We start from the raw sequence: 26,699 nt of genomic DNA on the forward strand, positions 1-26,699 counted from the left end.
ATGAATTGTGAAACATTTTGTAAAATAATCTGATTACACAACCACTTAAATGTCATTTAAATAAACTGTACGTTTTGCAGCTCAAGGAAGCTAATTAATGCGGCATAACTTAACTAGACCCCTCGCATTATGAATTCTTGTGCTGCAGACAGCTTTGCTGTTTAAAAAGGTTATGTTATATATTCTAAAGTGTTCTGGTTTGTCACATCACAACACTTTCTTAATTGCAGTTTTCCTCAGTCACTTTGGTACATTTCTCAGATCAGAATTTAAATTCTCAAAACTACCTGTTCAATCTTCACATCATTGTGTCACTTGTGCACATCAAAAAAGCAGTTTCTCATTTATTTGAAAAAGTTGCAAATGCTTTGGTACATCCATGCAAATGATTATGGACAATTCTCTGCTGTTTCCTACATTATCAATTGCTTATGTCATGTTGCTCAAAATGTATTATATATATCTCTGTGCTATTGTCTTACCCCTCAAAACATCTAGTCATTAGTTCATCGTATAAGTCATTAAATGCAAAATGGTTGATCTAGTTGTCATAAACTGTCAAGCATATTTTCTACACATCTCTATTAGACTTTTGTAAATTTGCCATGAATTGTGCAAGCGAATCTTGACTCTCACTAATGAAGAGAATATAGATCACTCAATGATAAAACAGTTTTCTGAAATAGCTCAAAGGTGCATTTCATGACCCTTCAATTGGAAAGAATATATAGACAGAGGACAACACAAAATTTACAAATTCTGACGATGGATGAACATCCAGAAAATGATCAGGGACAATAGCCGAGAGGAAGAAGAGGAGTAAGGATAAATGGAAGGGTACAGAGGCAAAACAGAGGAAGAGGAAGAGGAAGAAGAGGCCAAGGACAGAGGTGCATATCAGATGAAATAATGTTGTCAATCATGGCCTTACAATGGCTGAAGGGTGCAGTTAAAAATTGGGAGATCGACAATATCCTCAATAATTCAAACAGTCTCTTTCAATCAATATCCCACATACAGTAATGCGTAAATTTGTACTTTTGAAAGGAATTATGGCATACATAAGAAGTGCAACCTTCTGCATTTCAGTACAGTAACTGTCATCCAAACTGTAGCCATAGTTTACATCAGAACATCCAATCAGACAGGCTAAAGTCATACTAGTAGGCACACGCATGTCATCTTCAAAAGTATTTAAGTGATTCAAGAGCAGGTATACATGTGTAATTACTTTTTCCATCTAAATGGCATCCAGCATAAAAATAATGATTTTTTTTTTTAAATTTTAATTGTTCTTGTTTGCAGCCCCCCCCCCCCCCCCCCCCCCCACAAAAAGGAAAAATAAAAATAAAATTTTCATTAATTTTTGTTAAAATCAAACAGTTGCAGTGTATACTATCTGAGCTAGATGTAAAGTAATTAGAGTATCATGTTAGCTTCTTAACATGTATGATTATTAGCAAGATGATTCAATCAGCGTTGAGTTGTTAACTTCTGTAATCACAGCTTTAGTGATTTTTACAAAGCCGTCAGATCAGAGTAGTCTCAGATGCTTTGTGGAAGCTGTTATGAACATAGGCTTTGTGCATGTGTTTATTTAATAATGGTTATTTAAATTTTATACAGCAGAAGGGAGAAATGGCAAATAAAGTGTTTAGTTTAGATATTGAGGTAGATTTTGTGTCTGTTTGTACTGATAAATGCAAAAAGTACAATAAAAAGAATTAAAATAAATAAATAATTTAAATGAAAATATAACTTAGTCCCCAGGCATTCAGACAAACTTTAGAGAACAATTCAGAGGTTGATTAATCTTTGTGTTACAAATTGAAAAAAAAAAAAAAGAAATCAAGGTAAACCTTAGTGGGCAACCAACATTTTTGTAATGTTCACGTTCTGAATTTGTGGCTCTTCAGAGATCTGTTTCCTTCCTGTGTGCTTGCTTGTTGCTGAGTATTGATTTCTTCAGTGATTACTCCCATTGGCTTCTCTCCAAGCATTCAGAGGTGTGTTATCTTATCTAAGGCATTCTTAAAGGAACACTCCACTTTTTTTGAAAATAGGCTCATTTTACCACTCCCCTAGAGTTGAGTTTAACCATTTTTGAAACCATTCAGCCAATCTCCGGGTCTGGAGGTAGCACTTTTAGCTTAGCTTAGCATAGATCATTGAATTGGATCATTGAAACATAAATCTTTAATGGCGACACCAGATAGTTGGTTTTTCCTTTGAAACCCTGCTCACCATCAGAGAGCTGACTTGCCACGGTTTAATGTGTCAGCATTTCTGATGTTACGTAAAGCCACACAAATGCTATCAATCTCTAATTTATAAGCGGCAGGCCAGAGACAGGCCTTGGAGACACAAGCACAGGTGAAAACAACTGTCGCCATAACACAGAAAACCGATCCTGAGAACTTTTACTGTAGACTTGACCTTGATTTGCACTTCAGACTATTAACCTTTGCGTAACGGGACAATTAATTACCCTCGCTTTGTATAGCGCCCTCAAAGAAAGCCCATTTTGTTCATAATCACTGATCTGTGTTGCAGAATTCATGGTGTCGATTTTGTGTGATTTATATTCAGCTGTCGTCTTCTCATAACTTGCCATTCATTTTTGGATAAAGGTGCGCAGGGAAGAGAAAAGCCAGCGGGTTGAGACCGGATCCCTCTTGCTAACAACAACAACCACTGGCAGTCGTAGATCTCGTCTTGCCTACCGTGAAGGAGCATGTTAATCAAATCAGTCACTCAAGGACTGCCGTGTAGCGCTGTCTCATTGCTTGCCACTGTAAATCAAGAAAGCGGATAGTCAGTTCCTGCAATGCTGAGGTAAAATAGTGCACACAGGATGTAAGCAAAAAGGGAAACTCTGTATTTGTATTTGTCTTTGTATTTGGTAGGTACCTTTTAAAAATCTGGTTGCTTTCTCTGTTAAAAAGCAGTCTGTTTTTTCCTGTTTTATAGAGTTTTTTTTCAGCTACTTTTACAGTGAAATGTCAAAGTAGAATTTGAAGGTTTTTCATGTAATACCAAGATGCAACAGGTCTGTAGAACATTTGCTAATGGTAAGGCCATAGCTCTGAAAAATGCAATCACAATACTGTCAGGAACAATTATATTAGTGTCAATCATGTCTTTCTTGTTCTGCTGATGTAGAAATTGTATCAGACTCAAACTGTTTTGCGGTCCGCTTACATTGGTTTCAACAAATGGGACTTGTTTACGATCATTAACCTTGTCGGTCCTGAAACAAAATTACCTTAACCAATTGGGGGTTGGGGTGTGAAGAACTTTTCATCAATTTGTCATTTGATTTTAGAGTTAATGGTTAAGGTTGGGGGTTGGGATAGGAGTATATTTTCATCCAGTTTATTTTCATCAGGGTTTGATGAACATTGCTATTTTCTTGTGCTCGTAGACTGAAATGGTTAAGGGTATGGTTGGGGCTCAACCAGAGTTTAGAGCTGGGGTTGGGATTCCAACAATATCATAATGTCCATCTAGGTTTTAGACTTTTAGATTTAGTGAAGACATGTATAGTTTAAGGATGTTTTTAATTGAAAGGAGTGCTCTACCAGGACAAAAAGAGATATAGATCTGGGTACATTTTGTCCTAATTGGCAAAATCATAGACACTTTGATGTCCAGCTACTTTGTAACCATGATTTTGCCAAGTAGGACATATATGGATAAACATTGTTGTTGGTATTGTAATAAAATAGTGTACAACCAGTGGGGATGTTTGAAAATAAGTCTTTATTAATTGACATTATGCACCGTCATCATAATTTGCGTGAAGTGGAATACAAGTTGGTGGTGTTTTACTGCCACTAATGCTCATTTCAGCTGGAAATGGCAGTGAATTATATGTATACTCAAGTTTTAGCACAAATGTAGGTAGAGGCATGTTTTTCCAAAGAGCCTATGTTGATTTTAGGGGTAGTTCATATTTAGGAATAAGATTACGGTGTATTTGTTTGACAGGAATGTTATCCAAAACAATTTGTGGTTTTCTTGTTTTGATTTTGCCTGAAGCAATGTCTTCATTGGTATTCATTTTCAGCATAATTTCTTTCAACCAGTCAGGGTTTCTTATTAACTCATCATTTCCATTCGATTTTAATTATAGTTAATGGTAGACCTATAAGTACACTGAAAAAAAATATTAACGCAACACTTTTGTTTCTGCCCCCATTTTTCATGAGCTAAACTCAAAGATCTAAGACTTTTTCTATGTAAACAAAAGGCCTATTTCTATCAAATATTTTTCACAAATCTGTCTAAATCTGTGTTAGTGAGCACTTCTCCTTTGCCGAGATAATCCATCCACCTCACAGGTGTGGCATATCAAGATGCTGATTAGACAGCATGATTATTGCACAGATGTGCCTTAGGCTGGCCACAATAAAAGGCCACTCTAAAATGTGCAGTTTTACTGTATTGGGGGGTCCGAAAACCAGTCAGTATCTGGTGTGACCACCATTTGCCTCATGCAGTGCAAAACATCTCCTTTGCATAGAGTTGGTCAGGTTGTCCACTCCTCTTCAATGGCTGTGCGAAGTTGCTGGATATTTGCAGGAACTGGAACACGCTGTCGTATACGCCGATCCAGAGCATCCCAAACATGCTCAATGGGTGACATGTCCGGTGAGTAAGCTGGCTATGCAAGAACTGGGATGTTTTCAGCTTCCAGGAATTGTGTACAGATCCTTGCAACATGGGGCCGTGCATTATCATGCTGCAACATGAGGTGATGGTCGTGGATGAATGGCATAGAAATGGACCTCAGGATCTCGTCACGGTATCTCTGTGCATCCAAACTGCCATCAATAAAATGCACCTGTGTTCGTTGTCCATAACATACGCCTGCCCATACCATAACCCCACCTCCACTATGGGCCACTCGATACACAACATTGACATCAGCAAACCGCTCACCCACACAACGCCATACACGCTGTCTACCATCTGCCCTGTACAGTGAAAACTGGGCTTCATCCGTGAAGAGAACACCTCTCCAAAGTGCCAGATGCCATCGAATGTGAGCATTTGCCCACTCAAGTCGGTTACGACGACGAACTGCAGTCAGGTCGAGACCCCGATGAAGACGACGAGCATGCAGATGACCTTCCCTGAGTTTCTGACAGTTTGTGCAGAAATTATTTGGTTATGCAAACCGATTGTTGCAGCAGCTGTCCGGATGGCTGGTCTCAGACGATCTTGGAGGTGAAGATGCTGGATGTGAAGGTCCTGGTGTGGTTACACGTGGTCTGCGGTTGTGAGGTCGGTTGGATGTATTGCCAAATTCTCTGAAACACCTTTGGAGACGGCTTATGGTAGAGAAATTAACATTCAATTCATGGGCAACAGCTCCGGTGGACATTCCTGCAGTCAGCATGCCAATTGCACGCTCCCTCAAAACTTGCGACATCTGTGGCATTGTGCTGTGTGATAAAACTGCACATTTTAGAGTGGCCTTTTATTGTGGCCATCCTAACCTGTGCAATAATCATACTGTCTAATCAGCATCTTGATATGCCACACCTGTGAGGTGGATGGATTATCTCGGCAAAGGAGAAGTGCTCACTAACACAGATTTAGACAGATTTGTGAATAATATGTGAGAGAAATAGTCCTTTAGTGTACATAGAAAAAGTCTTAAATCTTTGAGTTCAGCTCATGAAAAATGGGGGCAAAAACAAAAGTGTTGCATTTCCTAACATTTCCTAGTAACATTTCTTACTTTTGCAAAATCACGGACATCTTGAGGACCACCAGAAAATAAATGTACTCGAGTGAACAGCACTTGGTAGTAACACTGCTTGTCTTTATAATTTATCCATGTATTTTTCTCTTTCTGTCTGGTTATTTCCTCTGTCTTGTCTCATGAGCATCGGACGAAAATTTGATTTTGTGCTTCTTTTTTTCTTCTGTCTCTCCCCACCTCTCTGTCACTCCATCGTTCTCCTGCTCTCTGCCAATGACACTATCTGTGACTCCAGACTGGCAGTATGAGGGTAAGACGATGTATCTTATCTTTCTGTTCCTCTTTTGTTCTCTCATAGGGCTTGAGAGCGCAACTCAATTAACCTTTCGCAACCCCAGTGGTAACAGCTCTCTCTGTACACATAAAGAAGTCATTTTGTAAATCTGTCTTTGACTTGTAGCCCCCCCGGTCCCAGCAGTGGATAGGTTACAGTACTCGTAGATCCTTTTTTTATGTGCAGGTTGTGTGACTTAATGTGAGCTGAAATTGAAATGTCTTTACTATGAGTTACATTGCAGTCTAGACTTGATGCATTTCTGATGTTTCTTTTTTCTGTTCCTTTTTCCATTCATTCTGTGTCCTTGATTTTCAGAGTGCAAGCTCTCCAGAACAGGCCCGCCTGCAACCATTGTAGCCATAGATGAGGAGAGTCCTAATGGTAGGCCTATATTGTTGGTTTCTTTTTTTTATCTGCATTTAATTAAACTAAAATGAAGGACAGTCGTTTTGAAAGAATGTGGTCAGAATTCAGAACAGCACTTGAGTTTAATCATGAAATTCAAGTCTGCTTTGTTTTGGTTTAGTTAGATTAATTGCTTAAAAATATGAGGTGGACAGTTTGCTAAAATTAATTGTGCTTGCTTAGTGCAACATTTACTGGCACAATTTTTGCTTTTTTGGTGCTGATTCACTAAAGGAATTACGGCAATAAGTTAACAGCATAAATGTACATAAAATGCATGCTGAATGCAATTTGCGTGTTTCAGTTCCCAATTTTGCAGGTATGTTCTGAATGCTTAGTTCTGAGGATTTTTTTCACGAGCTCTCGATTTGACTTGATTTGATTCTGATTCTGATTTTGTTTGATTCAGTTATGATTCATTTGAGTAAATTGAATTCAAGTTTTAAGAACAATCTGAATAATGAATAATGAAATAATAATTGTTTGAATAATTAATTCATTTTGCGACATGGCGATTGTTATCAACTGAAATAAATCAACATTGAATTGACTCAAGCTGAATAATGATTCTATTGTCTTCTGCTTATTGCTCATTTGAAATTCTTTCAAATGAAAGGAACTTCACACAGTTACTGAACTGAACTGAACCAACATTAAACTGACTGAAGCTAAATAATGATACTATTGTCTTAATACAGCTGCTTTATAGTAGAATTTTGGATTTGCCTAATTTTTTAAATTTGCATTATCGATTTTTGATCCTGTTTAATATTGTGGAGCTGTTTTGAGAATCTCTGTTGTATAAAAAAATGCAAAAAATGAAGGCGACTTGACTTATATTTAATCACTGGAAGAAACTGGATATTGATTCAGTAACTGCCCTGACAGAGAGTGATTTCAGCAAAGCCTTCAGCAGACTGAAATGTAACTCCTGAGTTTGAGACTTTTTGAATGATTGGTCTTGAGATAAAGGACTTGCTCAAAAGAGTCAATGTGTTTGATAATCAGACTACACTGGTTGTGCTGTAAGTTTTTGAGCCTCTAAAAAGAACTGGTTCATAAGAGTCATTTGTTTGAAATTCAGACTGCATTGACCGTGCAAGGATAAAAAGATATGTTTTCTTGCCATCATTTTATGGTAATGATCTTAATTTGCATTTAAAACAGGTGTGTTTCTGCTCAATGACAAATGACTTACTGCACCATGAATATGTAAATTGCTGTCTCGGAGCAGTCATTTGGTTAAACTGGACTGTGGGTTGTTAGTTAATAAGAGGCAGATTGAAATGTAGTGTACGAAAGTGCCGCAGCTCTCCTGTGCGATTTCCTTCATTGTTTGCTAATTGACAGTGATGGATATGAACAGATTTGCTCAAATCTATTGGAGAACATTTTTGGACAAAACGGTGTGTATGTTGCACTGATTAAAGCAATTTTTGTTCTTCACACTTACCTTAGACCTCCCATGGTGCACCTCACCAGGGTGCAGATGCATAGATGGTGTATAGTACACTGCTACTTTGATGGGCCTTTTCAAGTGCTGTCTTTTCATCCTCTCTTCATCTGCTCTCTGTATCTGTGCACTCAAATACCGAGGTGCTATAAGAAGGCTTTAGGAGAACGTTGACAGCTGCATTTGCCTTTGAACATAATTGGAACAGCTTACAGGTGTGACAGAGGGTCAGCACTTTTGCTGACCCACTAGCCACAAAAAACTACAATCTAGAAATCCATATTTACATTTGGAGAACCATTTGTTTATTGCAGCACCCGTATAACTTTTGCAACCTGATGCAATTTTAATTAAGCAGGAAGCACAACTTTTGCTCGTAAATTTCACAAACAATTGTAAAGAAACAGCCATTAATATACTTATTTAAACATTGTGAACATTTTGAAGTAAGAAAACTGAAATAGTATTTTCTTGTAAAAAGTATTCCAAAAATCTGGATAAAAAAGAACATTTTGTTTTCATGATTTAACATATAATGATACCATACTTTAGCATGTTTAAAAATTATATTTTGGTATTCAGAGTGGTACTAGCCTTTGGTTTGAGCTCTTTAAATTTATATATTTGTAGTGCAGAAAGTGTTATAAAGTTGACAGTTTCTGTCTGTATTTTTCAGTGTTTGGAGATTGTCTCAGCATACAATTTGATTTTAGTATGACTGAATCTCTTCTCTCTGTTTGTCTTTAATACCAAATCACAGCAGAAATAGATGAAATAGTTGAGCGTTTGTCCAGAAGTCTGAGAAGTGTTTGCTTGGTCAGATTAAGGAAAATCGCTTCTCTTGGGCTTATTTCAGCTCTTCTATAAATTGGCAAGATTTGTATTAATCTCTTTTTGTGCAATTTAACTTTAAATTTCTCCCCTAAAGCTGTGAATCTCTATGCAATTATTAGAGTAAAGAGGAATCATATTCATCCAAGAGTATTATCCTCCTTAATGCATGCAATGAGATGCTGCCTTTACCTCAAATTACAGATAATATGCTGTTTTCCTCCATTTTCACTCATTTTATCCTCCCGTCTCTTGAGACCCACACATTATCTTTAAAACCCCTTGAAAGCTACGCAACATAAAGGATCACCATTTTGGCTAAAAATATGTCATCTTTGGAAAGCTCAAGCAGTAATCAAAGTTGTCACAGAGAAATAGTGATAAATGTTTTTTTATGTGAAATATTTGCTCTAAAGAGACAGATCTTTCTCTCGCTTTCCTTCTTTCATTCTTTGGTTTAAAGCACTTAGTCACACTTTACAATATGTTTATAAATACAATATAATTACATGGATAATTACTGAGTAAAAATATTAAACAGCATCTACCCAAGATGATCAAGATGGGCAATTAGTCATTCAATGACTGACAAAATGATTGCTGACCTTGACTAGTTTTAAATTTTCTAAAACTGATTGCTGTAATGGTGGTAATGTACATTAAAGGAAATAAATTAAATCAATCAGCTTAATCATGTGTTTGGTGTCCGTCTGTCGAAGGGCTGCATGTTCTCTTTTTTTTTTCATTGTTGGTGTATGTAATTTGTTTTAGTTGTTGGCCATTCTGTTTGATCTTCATGAGTGTATCATTTTAAAAACATGCACTTGCGAGTGTAGCCTGCATTGTGTTTGGTTTTGTTGTGCTTTGTCCAGAATACAGGGTCTGAAAACCTTATATTGTTATAAAAAGGTAAATTTATATGATATTTTAAGAGACTTACTGATTTTGACACACAGTCATGAGAGTATGCAGGAGTATATATATATATTAGGGATGCACGATATGAAAAATTTTAACCGATACCGATAACTGATAATTAAGTCCTTCTCATGACCGATACCGATAAGTTCATATTTTTATATTATCATTTTCATATAATCTGCAGTTTGTGCACCCAGGAGAATACAAAATCTAAGATTCACTGATTAAACTGATATTTTAGTAGCTCTGGCCTAACCATAGCAAACATCAGTCCTGACTCTTCAAATGTTTTTTATTTTTTGTGTAAGGCACCACAATACTTTGTATCAGAAATGGTTTAACAGAATTATGACAGAACTATGGTTTATCTGCAATTAACAACTCATTAACAACAAATGTATATTCAAATATTTCATGTATAAAGAAATGCATCTATTCAACGTTTTTAGTGCACGAGGATGAGAAAGTTTTATAGTCTTTAAGCAGTGTTGGGAGTAAGGCGTTACAAAAGTAGTGCATTACAGTAACGCATTACTAATCAATTTTCAGTAATATTTTACTCGGTACATGTTCAGTAACGCTTGCATTACAACACACTTTTAGCCCCCAATTATTATTATTATTATTTTAAATTTAATTTAAAGTCGGGCTCCTACTTTTTTATGTCCCTAGGGCCGGGCTTCGGGCCAATATTCACGTCATAGTTCTGACGCGGGCCGGGCCTCGGGCTTGTTTTAGGCTTCTCCTTATCTTTATATTTTAGACATCCATCAATTATTGATGAAAAAAAATTGCCGCGCTGGTGGAAACACAGTCCGTGCTGCCGTGACTGTGAAGAGCGACTCAACGGTGTTTAGTGTCCCGCAGCAGCAGTGACCCGTCAGCACAGATGAAGAGTTCTGCTTCAAATACACACAATAAAGCAGAAGCCCCAGCAAAAGTAATTACCATGAATGTGTCCGGGGGGAAATAGTAAGGATTCGCCATCTCCTCGTTAGACACACCTTTAGAGAGAAGTGCATCTTCACGGATAACGATTGTATTAAATAGTTTTTGTTTTTGTTTTTATTTAAATTAAGTAGCAATTTAAAGCTTTCTTTAGATATATTTATCATATCTCTAAGGCATGTATTTCGCTTTTTTTAATTTTTTTTGAACGAACGACAGTCGTGCATCACAGATCAGATTTCATTTATCACCTGAGGAAAGAGTCGAGCTGACTGACAAGAGTGAGGTGAAAAAGACAAGACGATGGCAGAAGAGTTTCAAAACGAAATGTAAAAGCGCCTGTTTTAAAAATATTTTTGGATCTTGAAAAGCCTGTTGACCTGCCATTTATCTAAGGTGATATTGGAAGGTCTATTTATTTATTTTTTAAACATTCGTTTCTCATTTAGCCTATTTGGTTCCACAGTATTTGCTGATTTTTATTTTATTTAAACTGTGATATTTTTCCCATTATCAAGATGTATGCAGTCCGTGCCTCAAAACTTTCCATCTCACTAATAAACGTTCTACGTTTTATAATTATTTGTTCCTCAGTCTTTACTGATTTTCAGTTTTGTATAGGCCTACCATGCATATTTAAAATTTGTAAGTTATCTGTTATTTTATATTAGGCATATAGCATGGTGCATTTTTATGTTTTGTTAATAAAAGTTAGCTATATGTTCTATGTTGTATGTTGTAATTGATGCCGAATTGTCGTTAATTTAAAATTTAAAATAAAATATGAACAGTGCTTTTACATGCTATTTAAGCAAAGGAAAGTGAGAAAACTCAAGCGAACTAAAAACAAACAACTGCTTGACGCCGAATTGCCACTAATTTAAAAGTGAAAACAAAACGCGCACAGAGCTTACAAGCTATTTAAAACCGAAGGAACGTGAGGAAAAGAGAGAAGACTCAAACGACGTCCACCCCCCATCCACCGAGGTGATACCGGTAAGGTGTTGACACACGTCGATTAACCAGTGGGAAAATTTCCTCACTGTCATAACCCTGCTTGATGCCTTTTTTCCTCCTTTCGGAATACTTGCTGAACACGCGTTGGAAATAGCAATGGCATTGTCCTCCTCTGCCACCGAGAAAAACTTCCAGACCGGCGAAGACATGTTCGCAAATAATGACGCAATGAGCACAACACATGCTGAGAGTCACTGCAGTTTAAAGCTGCAATCACTTGCACTTGGAAAGAAGATGAATCTCAGATAAATCAGATTGATTGATTGATTTACCAGCAAGCATACTTTATCGGTGTGTGTGTGTGTGTGTGTGTATATTTATGTATATATATATATATATGTGTGTATGTATATGTATGTATATATATATGTGTGTATGTATATGTATGTATATATATATGTGTGTATGTATATGTATGTATATGTATATGTATATATATGTATATGTATATATATATATATATATATATATGTATGTATATATATATATGTATGTATGTATGTGTATATATATATATATATATATATATATATATTGCATTTTGGTGAATTTGACTTGACAGTCAAAAGGTTTGTAAGAATAAACTAGGTTCTTCAAAGGCCCTCAAAAGAAAATATCTTATCATAGACGAGGTGTATTCAAGTCATTGTGTGTATGAATTGCATTTTTAATGCGTTTTAAAAAAGTAATCTGGATTCCGAATTCAATATCACTAGTGTGGGTATTAGTCAGTTTGAGTTTTAAATATTGAATTTAGATGTATTGCACCTAAGTATGACTCATTTTAGACTGTCAGATTTCAAGCACTATTATAATCATCTCTTAGGTTTTTGCTTTTATGGTACTCATTTATGAAATAAATATCTGTGAATTGTGTATAAAACTACTCATATTCTGCCGCTTTCAATCAAAATACGCAAAATCTGCAATGCCCCAGTAACTGCTGAGAAATGCATCTAAATGAAATAAATTACTTTTTCAGTGGTAGGAAACAATTCAACTTGTAACCTCGAGAATGGTTTCAGTTAGCACTTGTCTCAGCAGTTTCTTCAAATGGCTGGAGTTTTGATACTGAAAAGACTTTTGTTGAAAAAAGAAACAATTGACCGTTCACAAAGATCCGCCCTCCTTAGTTACTGTTGCTATACCCGACAAACAATGCCGCTCTCACGCTACACATGTTTTTCTCACGCAGTGAAAAATACTTTGCAGAGCAAATAGGAAACTGTCAAAGTGCCAACAGACAAGACAGAGCAGGTTACTTCTGATATGAAACAATGTTTCAGGACTCTCAGCTTTCAAATTTTGTAATTTTTAAAGAAATTTAAACAATTAATACTGTTTTGTGGCTCTTCAATGTATCGTGACAGATCACTGTATTGCCTCAGTTCAAACACATGAAAAGATTTTCTTTTCATATTTACGCAAGCATGAAATTAACATAAATAAACATCAGAAAGTATTTTATTTCAACCGCGGAACACCATTTTTCAAGTTTAAGTCCACAGAAGTTAATCTACTCTTCTGTCTGATTTTTGGTTAAAGCTAGAAGGGATACAGCTGTGGCTACTGGGCATGCACATTTACATATTTTCCGAGCCAACAATATAACGTAAAACCTATGAAAATGGTTTAAAAAAGCACATGGTTCCATAGTTGTATGACTTTAGAGTGCCACAGTGACAGTCTTTTTGAAGTAAAGGACCTGTCATAGTTTACTGAGTGGGAAGATGATAAAACAAGTACTTTTAAAGAATTCCTTAGCTTATTTCCATTACCGTGGTAGCCAACAACAGCACAGCTTAACCTTCAATTCAGTCTATCTTTTTATCCCGTTTTAACATGGATTTCTATGGAGACCAGCCGTAGATGTCATGCAAGATGGCGGATAGCAGTGGCGGCCCATACTATCCGTGTTCTGATTGGTCAGATCGCCTCTCAATCAAGATCTTTACGAAAGGTTAATTACATCAGGAGCCTTGCAGCATTGTTTACTCCTGTAATGCATTGAAGACCATTACACAATGTTCATTATTACATTAGCACCTCGTTACGATTCTTGTGCTCCTCTTTGTATAGTGAATGTTATGTGTCAGGGGTGAGGACCCTGATGTTGATCGAGCGGACATTGGAGGTTACTGCATTGTTTGCAGGATAGATTAACTGTCAGACCTTGATAAAGTTGGTGGCTCAATGGGTCACCAAGCCAAACCTGGTTTACTATTGAAGTTCGTGTCCACAATAGTGGAAAAGACAAAGGTGGAAAGCTTGGATTGGTAGATAATTATGGCTACATTTGAGCGAAAACTATTGATCTAGGCTAGATATTCTGGAAAAAAGTGTGGTATTTTGCTGTTAGGGAAGAAGTGGGTTTGTTGAAGGCTTTTGGGGACTCCTAAGAGTAAGCTGACCTGTTGTTTGGCTGCAAGGATGAAGGGTGGAAGGGCATACATTTATATCCTGACTTTTGACATGCCTTGCATCCACTCATCTTCATCTGACCATGCTCTCCTCTGGCTCTTGTTAAACGTCCCATGTGGTCTCTGATCATCCTCTCTGTGTCCAATTAGAGCCACAAAACTGACCGAAGTGACCCTTGCTTGATGATTAGATTTGCTCGTTCTTGAGCCAACTCTGTCAATTAGTAGGCTGCATTTGATCTGAGTTATTAGTTTTGTCCTCGTCTTTGAGTTAGGACCAGCATCCATTTCTGTCTTTGAGGCTGAGACCCACTGAGCTGCCCATGTTTGTCTCAACCATCAGCTATTCAGGAGTTCTTCCAACCCAGGCTCTGTGAAAATAAGTGCTTGTGTCAGCGCTTCTGCAACACTGATATTGCATACCTGATTGCAAGTTTAGTGGCAGGTTCAATAAGTGACACTACAATGTGTGTCCAGTACGTAACTGTGGCTATGTTTTTATTAACATTTTACGGCGGTTCATAATTCAGATGTCTGGGGAGTAATACCCTAAACCTGGTCGATAGTGTTAACAAAAGGAAAATTGATATAAAAACACATTTGCTGATAGAACCATGCTATTTAATTTTTTTTCTCTGTAGTTTTTAACTGTTTTGTTGAATTGTAGTTTCACATGATTCATTCTGGAACGCTTCACCTCACAAGTGCAATGCCATATTACCCATACATATGAAGTTGTATATGTGACACTAACATTCAAAAGTATCAGTTTTCAAATCTAGCAGCATGATAACATCGTTTTGAATTCATAACATAATATTGTGCAAGGAATTGGGCAAAATTAGGTTTTCTTAATCGAAACTCATACATGAGTCATGTATTTCCAATAAACCTGGGTAGAGGTCTTCACTGGCCTTGGTTGGGATGCTTGGCCTGGTCAAGAGCAACAGTTGGAGAGAGGCTTTCTCTAGTCTAAAACATGAACCTGTGTTCAATCCCAGCTAGGACCACAACTAATGATTATTTTTGTAGTTAATCAATTGTAGTAGTCAATTAATCCTTTAGTTAACTCACCAATAAATAAGAACCAAAACTTCTTATAACTTATTCAAACATTTTATCATACTTTCTTTGCAAATAATTAAAATCTAAAGTGCCAACATTAAAAATAAATAAAGCATCAATAATTAAAAGCTGTTTATCGTTAATGCAGATGTCCATGATGGCTGAGTTCAGAGTCAGTCTCTGGGATTGACAATAGCATTTGCTTACTGGTGTAAGACTTGAAATGTTTTGTTCATTCTGCAGATTGAAACAGCTGCTTGAATACAGTACATACCTGAATGAATGAACAGATGAAGTAAGAACTGTATTCTAACTCAGGTAACCATAGCATAACCTTATCAAAAATATCCATAATGCTGGGAAGTTTTCTCACAATTGACAGTGCGTTACTAAATAAATGAATCCAAACAAGGAGCAAGATCATCCATCAGATCTTTTAAACAATTGCTTTGTAACCAAGGGGAATGTACTTTTAATTTGCGTATCTCACACCCATGATGGCTCCGGTGGAAATATTATATATATACTAAATCTCTCACAATTAACACAGGACAGATAACCAGCTGTTCAGTGTGTTTTCATTCATACAACAGGTTCAACAAGAATTTGATTGTAAGTCTTGTAGACACGTTGATGCAAATCAATCTATTTTTGATTGTCAATGCATCATTTTACCCCTAGTCCCAGCTAGCTTCGGTGTTTCCCGCCAGTGTGGCTCATGGTTTGGCACTGGACCATCTCCTTCCCTACATCCATCTCTTCTAATGACAACCCGCCAGGCCATTTGTAGGTTTATAAGGGAAATAAGCCTGTCTCAGCAGCTACAGTCCTTCCCAAAGCCAATTCAACACTAGGGTTTGCATGGCCTCTCATTTTTATTAGTTTACTGTTTTGACCAGAAAAGTATTGACTAGTCAATGCAGTATATTAGTATACTATTATATTATATTATATTATATTATACTGTATAGGTGTTCCCATTAAATTCAGTCTAATTTGTTCCACCACAGTTTCATAATGAACCAAAAACACTTCTCACAGTAACAGAAAATATTTTTTAACACTGTTTTTAATTGACTCCACTGTTTAATTAAGTTTTGCATCTTTGTCGCCATCTCTGTTTGAAACCTGCAATTGCAGTTTGCAAATATTTAAATTTTGTGGGTTGTGCTCCAGCATGGCTCCAGCACGGATGAATTTAATGTTTTGAGGAGTGTGTGTGTGACCACACCGGTGTGGATACTATACTTTGGAATCACAAATTCTCGCCTAAATCTTGAAATATATGACCCAAATAAGAACTTTTACCGGATATTGTCATCAGAACAAGTAACAAGTCTGCCACGTTTGTTCTGACCAACTGAGGAAAAAAGCATTATAATAAATTGTGCTACCAATGGGGATTAAATTTAACGATCGATTAGCTCATTTCACATCAAACCATGCAAATGATTATTATTGTCATACTTTGTTCTCAAATTGTTAATGTTAACAACATCAGCATTGTGTGACTACGTGTAGGCTATGTAGTGTGTATTAGCTTGTAGATTTCAATTTCTGTACAGTCTAATCTCTAATTGTCATACCATTCAAATTTCATATTAATAAATTATTTTAACCCAAAAAGCAAATTATTCTTCCTTCGAACTGGTTCTATTTAAAATACAAATCCTGTGTATTCCCAGGCTATCTGTAATCAGATGCACATTTAAAACGGGAATAATGGAATTTCAGTCACATGTGTTTCATAAACTCATAGTCCTTTCTGGATTACAATCCGCCATCAAAATGATGAATGTAATTATTCCAGCTGCTGTGAGAAAAGGTTAACGATTCACCACATGCAGGATCCTCACATGCGGTAGCCTATCAGCCGGGACTCAATCTGTATGCTTACGGACGTGACATAATGATGCAGCAGCATGCCCGAGTTTCCCCCGAAAACCTACCCATACCAGTCAAATTAGAAAACATTATTATAAACTTACCGTTGTTAATCGGGTTAAAGTAAGGCGATAGTTTTGAACACTGTCTGGTTACTAGCTCAAATATTGATTTCGGATAATTTTTAACCAAACAAATTTACGGACTGCAGCTTTAAGTGAAGAAATTCAGAAAATTGTATTTGAATTTGTCTATCAAAGTAATTATATTAAAAGTGAAAGTATTAAAATGTAAAAGACTATTATTGTGTAGGCTACATAAATATAAAAATGCCTACATCTCATAATGGATAGTCATTGCATGTATCAGAATAAGGCTACCTATTTGCTCGCGCATGAGCAGCTTCGTTTCCTCTTTGGAGATGCGTTCAGTCTCTGCGCTTGTAAATTCCACCATGTAAATAGCGAATCTGCCAGCGCAACTGTCTCTTAAAGGGAATGGGAGATGAGACTCTGATTGGTTTATTGCACGTTATGCCCAAAACACACCCATTACTCATTAAGAGAATAGGGACAACCCTTTTTGACCATGTGCCAGGCGCGCTGACTGTTTTTCTCGTCATTAAACTAGCAAAAGTGGATTTGCACACTCTCTAAGTGCACCTGCGCCGTGCGCTTTAGGCCATGCACTTAGATCGTTAAAATAGGGACCATAATGTTTTCCTTCTCCACTTCACATCCCAGCAAAAAAAGTGGAGGATGTTTTTTTTTTTTTTTTTTTCCTTTTTTTTTTTATTCCACAAAAAAGACAAATGTTTCAGCTTACTTGTTTCAGAAATGTAGCCTTGCAGTCACAACTCGAGAGGCTGGGGAAGTACAAACAAAGTAGTAAGAAATGGAAGAACAGTGTTTGCTGTGCAGCTTTATTAGGATGCACAACTTTGGAGATGGTTTAGTATGTCTTTGATCTTGACTGTTATGACAGGTTTAGTTGAGTCGCAACCAACTTTAGATTCAGAGAGCGTTCTTGCGCACATGTTTATCTGCCCTACTGTGCTGAATCTTATGGATGCTACACAAACAGTATATTGGCGATAAAAAAACGTTAAAATCTTTATATGCCAATTCTTTATCAATTCTTTATATGTTTGGGATTCAAATCCATCAGAAGGAACAAAAATAGCACTATAATGGGCATGAATATGGGCTAAAAGAAGTTTTAAAGCAAGATTTTTTTGTTCATGCTCGTGCAGTGACTCATTCGGTGTGTGTTGTTGTTTTTTTCTTTTTTTGGCCGTGCAAAATCTGATTGTTTTGATAAGTAATGATACACCTTTCCTTTCGTAGCAAACACTGTGCCTAATTCACATGAATACACATCAACTTAATACACATTCACCCTTCATGTGGAGCTGAAAAGATAAATAAGGCATGTTCCAAGCACATGAATGAGCTAGTGAAGTTGTATTTATGAGCAATACTGACGAATGCTGGCCTGATATTTGAATTATTTCTACTTTTATGGTATTCAATTTTTTAAATGTTTTTGTCTCACAATTCAGCAACATTGCAAACTGTTGTATCATCATTATGAATCTTGTTAAAACTTTGAAGAGTTACTGTACAGAGCATACACTGAGCATTGTCGATCTGCAGTTTTATTCATCTTTAATTTTATCTAGGGTAAATTCACACGGAAAATTCTATTACAGTGCCATCCCTCATTGAAAGGATTATTATCTCATGAGAAATGTATTATTTATTTTAAAAAAAATAAAAATAAATGAACATACTGCTATTTCTAAATGTTAAATGTAAGTGCATGAGCAAAATATCTAGCTGAGATATCATATTGTCCTACAGAAATATATTACAACGTCAGAATGTCTTTCATTCATTCAGGTGCTAATAAGCAACAACATTTGTTCTAAAACGGTAAAAGGTTCAGCTGATAATTGATTCTGACCTCACTATATACCGGAAGACAACTTTAGCCTGGGGTTAACTTTGGGATTGGTGTTGTTTTGGGTTTTGATGGTAGATTTGTGTCTCTCCCAAAGTAAAAAAAATACTGAATTATGAAATAGTATAATATTTAAATGGTTAGTTATTAATTAATTAATTTATTTATTTACATATAACTATTATAAGATTAGTGTTGCGTTTAATCTTTTTAATTTTCTTTAATTAAATTACCAGTTACTAGGGTTATATGTGTTGGGTTAGTAGGTTACTAGGATGACTAATAACCTATTTACAAAGGTCTTGCACATGACTGTGAGAATTAAGCTTTTTTAAGCCGTGACATATTCACGTGAGCCGCTGACAGTGAGAGGCTACATTGCAGAGAAAATATTAATGATTTAAAATATATAAAACTGGAATTCTGCAAGAAAATGTATTTTGTTTAAATTAAATGACGAAACAAACAAACAATAAATAAGCAAATAAATAAATAAGTAAATATATATTTTTATTTCTAAACAGTTAAATAAAATGAGGCAGACAAATAATATTGCAAATAAAATGCTGTAAATAACAAAATATTTATAGTAGTCTTTTAGGTTATTTTTCTGAACTTTCAAAATACAAAATTTGTAACAAATTTACAAATTTTGACACCACACCGAGGTGTCGAGATCGTGGGTGAAACCTTTTTCGTCCCGACCATTCATTCCCTCCGCTGATTATTATGGCAACGTTAGGGAACTGAATGAACGTGGGTACAGGGCGATGCGGCCGGTCGAGCAGACGCTTGCGAGCTATCTGTCTCCCTCGACGGCATTGTCTTTGAAGGCTCCTGCACTGCCCACTAAGCCTCTGCATACAACATCTTTTTTAAGTGGGCAGAGGGTATGCGGCAGGGGGCTGCTGGGCGGGCGCAGCGTCCTCCGCATACCAGCTCCTCGCTCAGGGAAGTGCAAAAGGTCCTGACGGGCGAGCCCCAGGACCGTGGAGGGCGACCCCTACTGGGGTGGAGCGGCTTACACTGCAGCACACGGTGACCGCCTCACCTCAGTGCCCTCCAGGGACTTGGCTGCTAACCCTGCCGCTGTTCCAGGGCGCAGCTGGTCCCAACGAGTGTTCATCTCAGGTCTTTCCGCCCGTGAGCGCAGCAGAGCCGAGAAACTCGCCTCAGCAGCCAGACCTCGCGTCTCCTTCCGGTGCGCCGCTTCGAGACAGCGGTCTGGCCGCCTCTATTACACCAGAGGTCAGTCTCGAGAGACTGATTCCCTTAGTAGATCATTTGGCAGCCTGGCAGCGACTGCCGAATGTGTCTCGTTGGGTCCTGCAAACCATAGCGAATGGCTATCGCATGCAGTTCGGCGGGCCACCCCCGCCGTTCAACGGGGTTGTTATGACTGCGGTCCACCCCGAGCAGGCTCTGGTTCTGGAACAGGAAGTCGTTACTTTGCTAAGGAAGGAAGCCATCGAGTTGGTTCCTCCTCAAGGCACCCAGACCGGCTTCTACAGCCGATACTTCATTGTTCCAAAGAAGGATGGAGGGCTGAGGCCCATACTGGATTTGCGTCTACTGAACCGCTCAGTCAGAAAACTGAAGTTCAAGATGCTTACTGTCAAGCAGGTTGTGTCTCAAATCAGGTCCGAGGTTCAAATCAGGTTTCTCACGATCTCGAAGACGCCTACTTCCATGTCTCCATCCTTCCTTCTCACAGGAAGTTCCTGAGGTTCGCTTTCGGGGGCAAAGCGTACCAGTATCGGGTTCTTCTGTTCGTCCTTGCACTCTCACCCCGCACTTTCACCAAGTGTGTGGATGCGGCACTGGCCCCGTTGCAGCTTCAGGGCATCCGCATACTGAACTATATCGACGATTGGTTGATCCTCGCTCATTCAGAGCGGTTGGCGATTCGGCATCGAGATGTCGTTCTCGCCCACATGAAAGACTTGGGGTTAAGACTAAACGCCAGGAAAAGTGTGCTTTCTCCAGCTCAGAGAACCACGATGCGGGCACGGTTGTCCCCTGCTCGGATCGAGTCGATCCTCACTGCAGTCATGAGAGTACGAGAGGGCCAGTCACTCGCTGTCAAGCAGTGGCGGAGGCTGCTTGGGCTTATGGCAGCTGCATCCAACGTGATCCCGTTGGGCCTGCTGTACATGAAACCCCTACAGTGGTGGCTCAAGACCAAGGGGGTTTCCCTGACGGGGAATCCGCTCCGCGCTGTCAAAGTGTCACGCCGCTGTATTCGTGCCTTGGACATGTGGAGGAACCCTTGGTTCTTGTTTCAGGGCCCGGTGCTGGGGGCTCCTTGTCGCCACGTCTCGCTTGCAACGGACGCCTCCCTCACCGGTTGGGGTGCGGTCATGAGTGGCCACCCTGCCCGCGGTCTGTGGAGTGGTCGCCACCTGACGTGGCATATCAACTGGCTAGAGATCCTAACTGTGTTCCGTGCACTCAAGCACTTCCTCCCAGACCTAAGAGATCACCACGTGCTGGTGCGCACCGACAGCACGGCAGTGGTCTCTTACATCAACCACCAAGGAGGTCTGCGGTCGTGCCCCTTGTACAAGCTGGCACACCAGATCCTTGTGTGGTCCCAGGGCAAGCTCCTATCACTGAGAGCTGTGCACATTCCTGGGCATCTCAATGTGGGAGCAGACGTCCTGTCGAGACAGGGGCCGAGGCCCGGGGAATGGATGCTTCACCGCGAGGTGGTGAAGCAGAGCAGATTTGGAGAGTTTTTGGCCAGGCACAGGTGGACCACTTTGCGACTCGAGAGTCAGCACAATGTCCCCTCTGGTTCTCTCTAGCCCCTCCAGCTCCTCTGGGACTGGATGCTATGGTGCAGACGTGGCAGAGGCTTCGTCTGTACGCTTTTCCCCCGATCGCTCTGCTCCCGGGAGTTCTGGCGAGAGTGCGCCGGGACGAGGTCAGTCTACTGTTAGTAGCACCGTTCTGGCCGGGCCGAGTATGGTTCTTGGACCTGATTTCTCTCCTACGCCCTACGCCCTGAGTATGAATGATATTCATAGGCTTTAATATCAGGGTCAGGATGTAACAGCCGGCTCTGATTAGCAAATGTGCAGTATATTTATTTTTTACACCGTTATCTGTGTGAGTGATAAAACATTCACAGGATGTCAGATTTCCTGTGCCCAGAGAGTCTCTTTACACCACTGCAGTACAGAAGAACACAGGAAGTTGCTTTGGCAGGCCAGGAACGATAGAGCTGGAGAACAGTGAGAACAATGAAGGAAAGGAGGAAGACGTACATTGACGTGTGAGCAGAGAACTCAGCGTGCTGTGCCAAGTATCACCCAGTTTGCCCTGTACAGGTGTGTTGCCAGCTTGTAAGGGCCCCGGCCTGCTGCAAACCAGCTGCCGAGGGACGTCCACGACCGGGCGCACCGCTGTTTGAGACAGCCGAGAGAGGGAATGGCTTGCCGCTTTCCGAGATTGTCCCGGTGCTCGCCCAGAACGCATTCATCACCCATCGGTGTGACATAGAAAACCATCTGGCCGTATGCTGAGAAACACAGCTTTAGAGAGAGGGGGGAGGAGAAGCGTTTACGAGTAACCTGGAAGAGTGCGAAAGAGCTGTAGGTGTGCGCTGAGAGGGAGATAAGAACACGCCGGAGAAGAACACATTTCTAGTTCTTCGGCGTGCTGGGGAATATCATTAGTATGTTGTCAAACTGTGATTTTTCTTTTGTATTTATCCACTCTATTGTATAGGAAACTTACTCGGTTACTATCGTAACCTCGGTTCTCTGAGATACGGAACGAGTACTGCGTCTTGCTAAAGACGCTATGGGAAAAAGCCTTTTTTTCTCCTTTACTGAAGCCTTATTCAATCACGCAGTGAAACTGCATGACTATTGGTTTGTGCAGTGTGTTAAAAACGAACCAATGTGTCGGCAGCGGAGCTACACGAGCCTATGGTGACGGAGCCCACCAGAATGGGTGGGGTTACCTGGCTGTATAATCGGCCGTCTCGCCATAGGATCCTCAGGTTTACTTCGACTGAAGCGACGACTGAGTCGTGCAGCTACCTGGCACGGCAAAGTACGCAGTACTCGTTCCGTATCTCAGGGAACCGAGGTTACGATAGTAACCGAGTACGTTCCCTATCGATACTCCACTCATACTGCATCTTGCTAAAGACGCTATGGGAACACAATTCAATCACGCCGTGCTATGGTAGAGGAACGACTGTGTAAAATACCTCCATAAGCATTCCATGCTCAAAGGGAAGTAGTATACTCGGGCTAAAGCGAGCTGAGCTCATAGAGGTCACGCTCGGGCCGGGTCATTCCATGTATTCCTCACATACTCAGCACTTTCAGGGCTGAGATATGTAAGGAACCCATCAGAGAGCTTGAGTGCCCGTGCAGTCAAGAGTTCTCCGTTAGGGTTGTTCCCACAGCGTAAGTCATACTCATCTAAACAGATAGGACCCTGGCCTGCAAGGCCGGTACATCCAGCTTATAAAACCTTGTAAATGTGGACGGCAAGGCCCAGCCAGCCACCGCACAAATATCTGTAATGGACACGCCGCTAGACCAGGCCCATGACGAGGCAATGCCTCTAGTCGAATGGGCTCGTACTCCAATGGGGCATTGAAGGCCCAAGGAAGAGTAAGCCAGCGTAACGGCATCCACTATCCACTTAGAGAGTCTCTGCTTCGTGACCGGAAGCCCTTTGGCGCGGTTACCGAAGCTAACAAAGAGCTGTTCCGTGCGCCTGAAGGAGGCGGAACACTCAAAGTTGATCCGTAGGGCTCTAACCAGGCATAACAAAATTAACTCCCGGTCCTCCTCGGAGGGAGGAAGCGCGGAGAGTGTGATGACCTGAGCTCTGAATGGAGTGGAAAGTACCTTAGGTACGTGTCCATGCCCTGGTTTTAGGACGACCTTGAAGTCGTTTGGCCCAAATTCCAGGCAGGCAGGGCTCACAGAGAGCGCCTGCAGGTCTCCTACTCGCTTGACTGACACTAGTGCTAGTAGCAGAGCAGTCTTCAGCGACAGTGACCGAAGGTTCGTGGACTGGAGCGGCTCAAAAGGACAGTGGGTAAGTCCCACGTAGGGACAGTAAGGGGCCGAGGCGGATTCAGCCTCCTGGCACCCCTTAGAAAGCGGACGATAGCATTGTTCCTGCCCACTGATTGGCCCGCGATAGGGGCGTGGAAGGCCGCTATAGCCGATACGAACACCCTGAGTGTGGAGGTAGAGTGTCCTTTATCCAGCAGTTCCTGCAGGAAGGACAGAATCACCGCCAACTCAGATGTAGGGGGGTCCACACCACGGTTTAGACACCATTCGGAGAAAACCGCCCATTTAAGGGCATAGAGGCGTCTCGTAGACGGGGCTCTAGCCTCAGAAATGGTATTTAGCACTCGCTCTGGGAGGCTGGTAGGCTCCCGTTGAGCGACCAGAGGTGAAGCGCCCACAGTTTGGGACGAGGGTGCCACAATAAACCGTTCGCCTGAGAGAGGAGGTCTCGTCTCAGGGGCATGGGCCAGGGGGCTGCAGTTAGCAGCTGGGTCAGCTCTGACATCCAAGGCTGGTTCTCCCACAGGGGGGCCACCAACAAGACCTTGTGTCCTTGTTCCCTGATTCGCCTGATGACCTGAGGAATCAGAGCGATCGGAGGGAATGCATAAAGGAGAAGGTTGGGCCAGTCGTGGGCCAAAGCGTCCTTGACCTTCGAATAATAGGCTGGGCAGTGAGAGTTGTCTTTGGAGGCGAAAAGGTCTACTTCGGCCTTGCCAAAGTTTCTCCAGATCATTCAAACCGTCTGCGAATGGAGCATCCACTCTTCTGAGGGGACGTTGCTCCGTGATAACATATCCGCTCCTCGGTTCAATCTGCCCGGCAAATGTGCTGTTCTCAGCGAGCGCAAGTTGAGCTGAGCCCACTCCAGAAGTCGCTCTACCATAAGGAAGAGGCGCTTCGAGGAGAGACCTCCCTGGTGATTTACGTAGGACACCACTGACATGTTGTCTGAGCGGATCAGCACATGTCGTCCCTTTAGCTCTGGCAGGAAAAACTGGCAGGCTCGAAACACTGCTAGCATCTCTAAGCAGTTGATGTGGAGGTTCTGCGCTGAAGGGGCCACATGCGAAGCAGGCCCAACTGTAGCACCGGCGATGCTGCGGCCATGAGGCCCAGCATCCTCTGAAACGCTTTGACGGGGTGAGCGGTGCCGCTCTGGAAGGAGGCTACGAGCTTTTGAATGGCCAGAGCGCGTTCCGGCGCTAGCACAGCTCTCATCTGACCCTGAGCCCCAGGCATTCTAGGTGGCTGAGGAGGAGGGCTCTGTGTGAGAGTAGTTGTACCTCTGACTGGGCCAGAATGAGCCAGTCGTCAAGGTAATTGAGAATGCGGATTCCCATCTGCCTGAGAGGGGAAAGAGCCGCGTCCATGCACTTCGTAAAAGTGCGTGGGGCCAGGGACAGTCTAAAGGGAAGGACCATGTACTGATAAGCCACTCCCTCGAAGGCGAATCTCAAGAATCGTCTGTGATGGGGGGCTATCTGGACGTGAAAGTATGCGTCTTTCAGATCCAGGGAACAGAGGGCGCGATTCAGGCGTCTGAGATCGAGGATGGGCCGGAGGCCGCCATCCTTCTTGGGAACGAGGAAGTAACGGCTGTAAAAGCCTGATTCGCTCTGAGCTGGAGGAACCATTTTTATGGCTCCTTTTTCCAGCAGCGTCATCACTTCTGAATGTAGAACGTGAGCGTTCTCGCCGTCTACAGAAGTGGAGACCACGCCGCTGAAGCGTGGGGGTCTGCGAGCGAATTGGAGTGAGTAACCTCATTCTATTATCCGTATAACCCATTCTGACACTCCGGGGATGGCCCTCCAGGCCTCGGCCCACGTGGCAAGGGGCTGGATAAACTCGAGCGATCGACTGCACGGAGGCAGGACGTTCGCGAGGGAAGGAAGAGGAAATTTGCTCTCTCTTTGAGAATGTTTGTGTTCTATTCTGCCCGTTATAACAACGGACTGTTGTAAGGGCGCTTGTACGGGCCCTGTGTTTGCAACAGACACAATGTGCTCTGCACCCGGCAATGAGCGGGGTGACGAGTTTTTTTAAGAGAGGCTGCTTGGCAGGCGGTCTGGCCGCGGCTGGACTCGGCCCTCTCCTCTTCCTGGCCTTGGCAGGCTGAGGGGCGGAGGCGAGAGGTGAAAGCTATGCTGTCATCGGCCAGCTCTTTGTCACTTTTCCCGAACGAGACCAGATCGCTCGCAGCAGCGGAGGGACGCTGGTCGGGCTGGGAAAAAAGGACAGGAGAATGCTCTCTCTGTGGCGAAAACGAGTCACGCTGGATTTGAACCGGCGTGAGCTCGTTCTCAGCTGAGAGCTTAAATCCTCTGCCCTGCCTTTTTTTCCTCACAGGTCCCTGGGAGGAAGAAAACAGGAGGGCGCGAAGGGCGGGATCGCTCTCTGAAAAGAAAGCGATCCGCGAGCGCAGAGAGGCGAGACTGAAACTCTCGCAGTGACAGCATTCAGTTCCAGCGAGCGCGGCATCTGCATGGGATTTCCCCAAGCAGGAAACGCACTCGATGTGGCCGTCATCGGAGTGCAGGGAAGCCCTGCACGAGCCGCAATGTCGGCCAGGCATTTGAAACAACGCCTGTAATTTGACTCTTTTAGAGCGCATGAATTCGCCGGATGGCGGCAGCGAACAGACCGGGGCTTCTGCGGGGCTGGAGCACGATTAAAAGCATCGTCTCAGCAG

The 26,699-nt window shown here is 41.2% G+C and overlaps 1 protein-coding gene across 1 annotated transcript in view; it reads left to right on the forward strand.

The window, feature by feature from the left end:
- The window catches only part of LOC306852003 (protocadherin-15-like), a gene marked incomplete at its 5' end in the record, with an annotated part of 238,116 nt that overhangs the window by 13,455 nt on the left and 197,962 nt on the right, over positions 1 to 26,699 (forward strand). Inside the window, 2 exons of the mRNA XM_079388567.1 lie at positions 6,009 to 6,023; positions 6,366 to 6,431. Coding sequence (XP_079244693.1) covers positions 6,009 to 6,023; positions 6,366 to 6,431 — 81 coding nt within the window. The remainder of the gene's footprint in view (positions 1 to 6,008; positions 6,024 to 6,365; positions 6,432 to 26,699) is intronic.

The sequence above is a fragment of the Barbus barbus genome (assembly GCF_936440315.1).
Source record: "Barbus barbus genome assembly, chromosome: 32".
NCBI classification, from domain to species: Eukaryota; Metazoa; Chordata; class Actinopteri; order Cypriniformes; family Cyprinidae; genus Barbus; species Barbus barbus.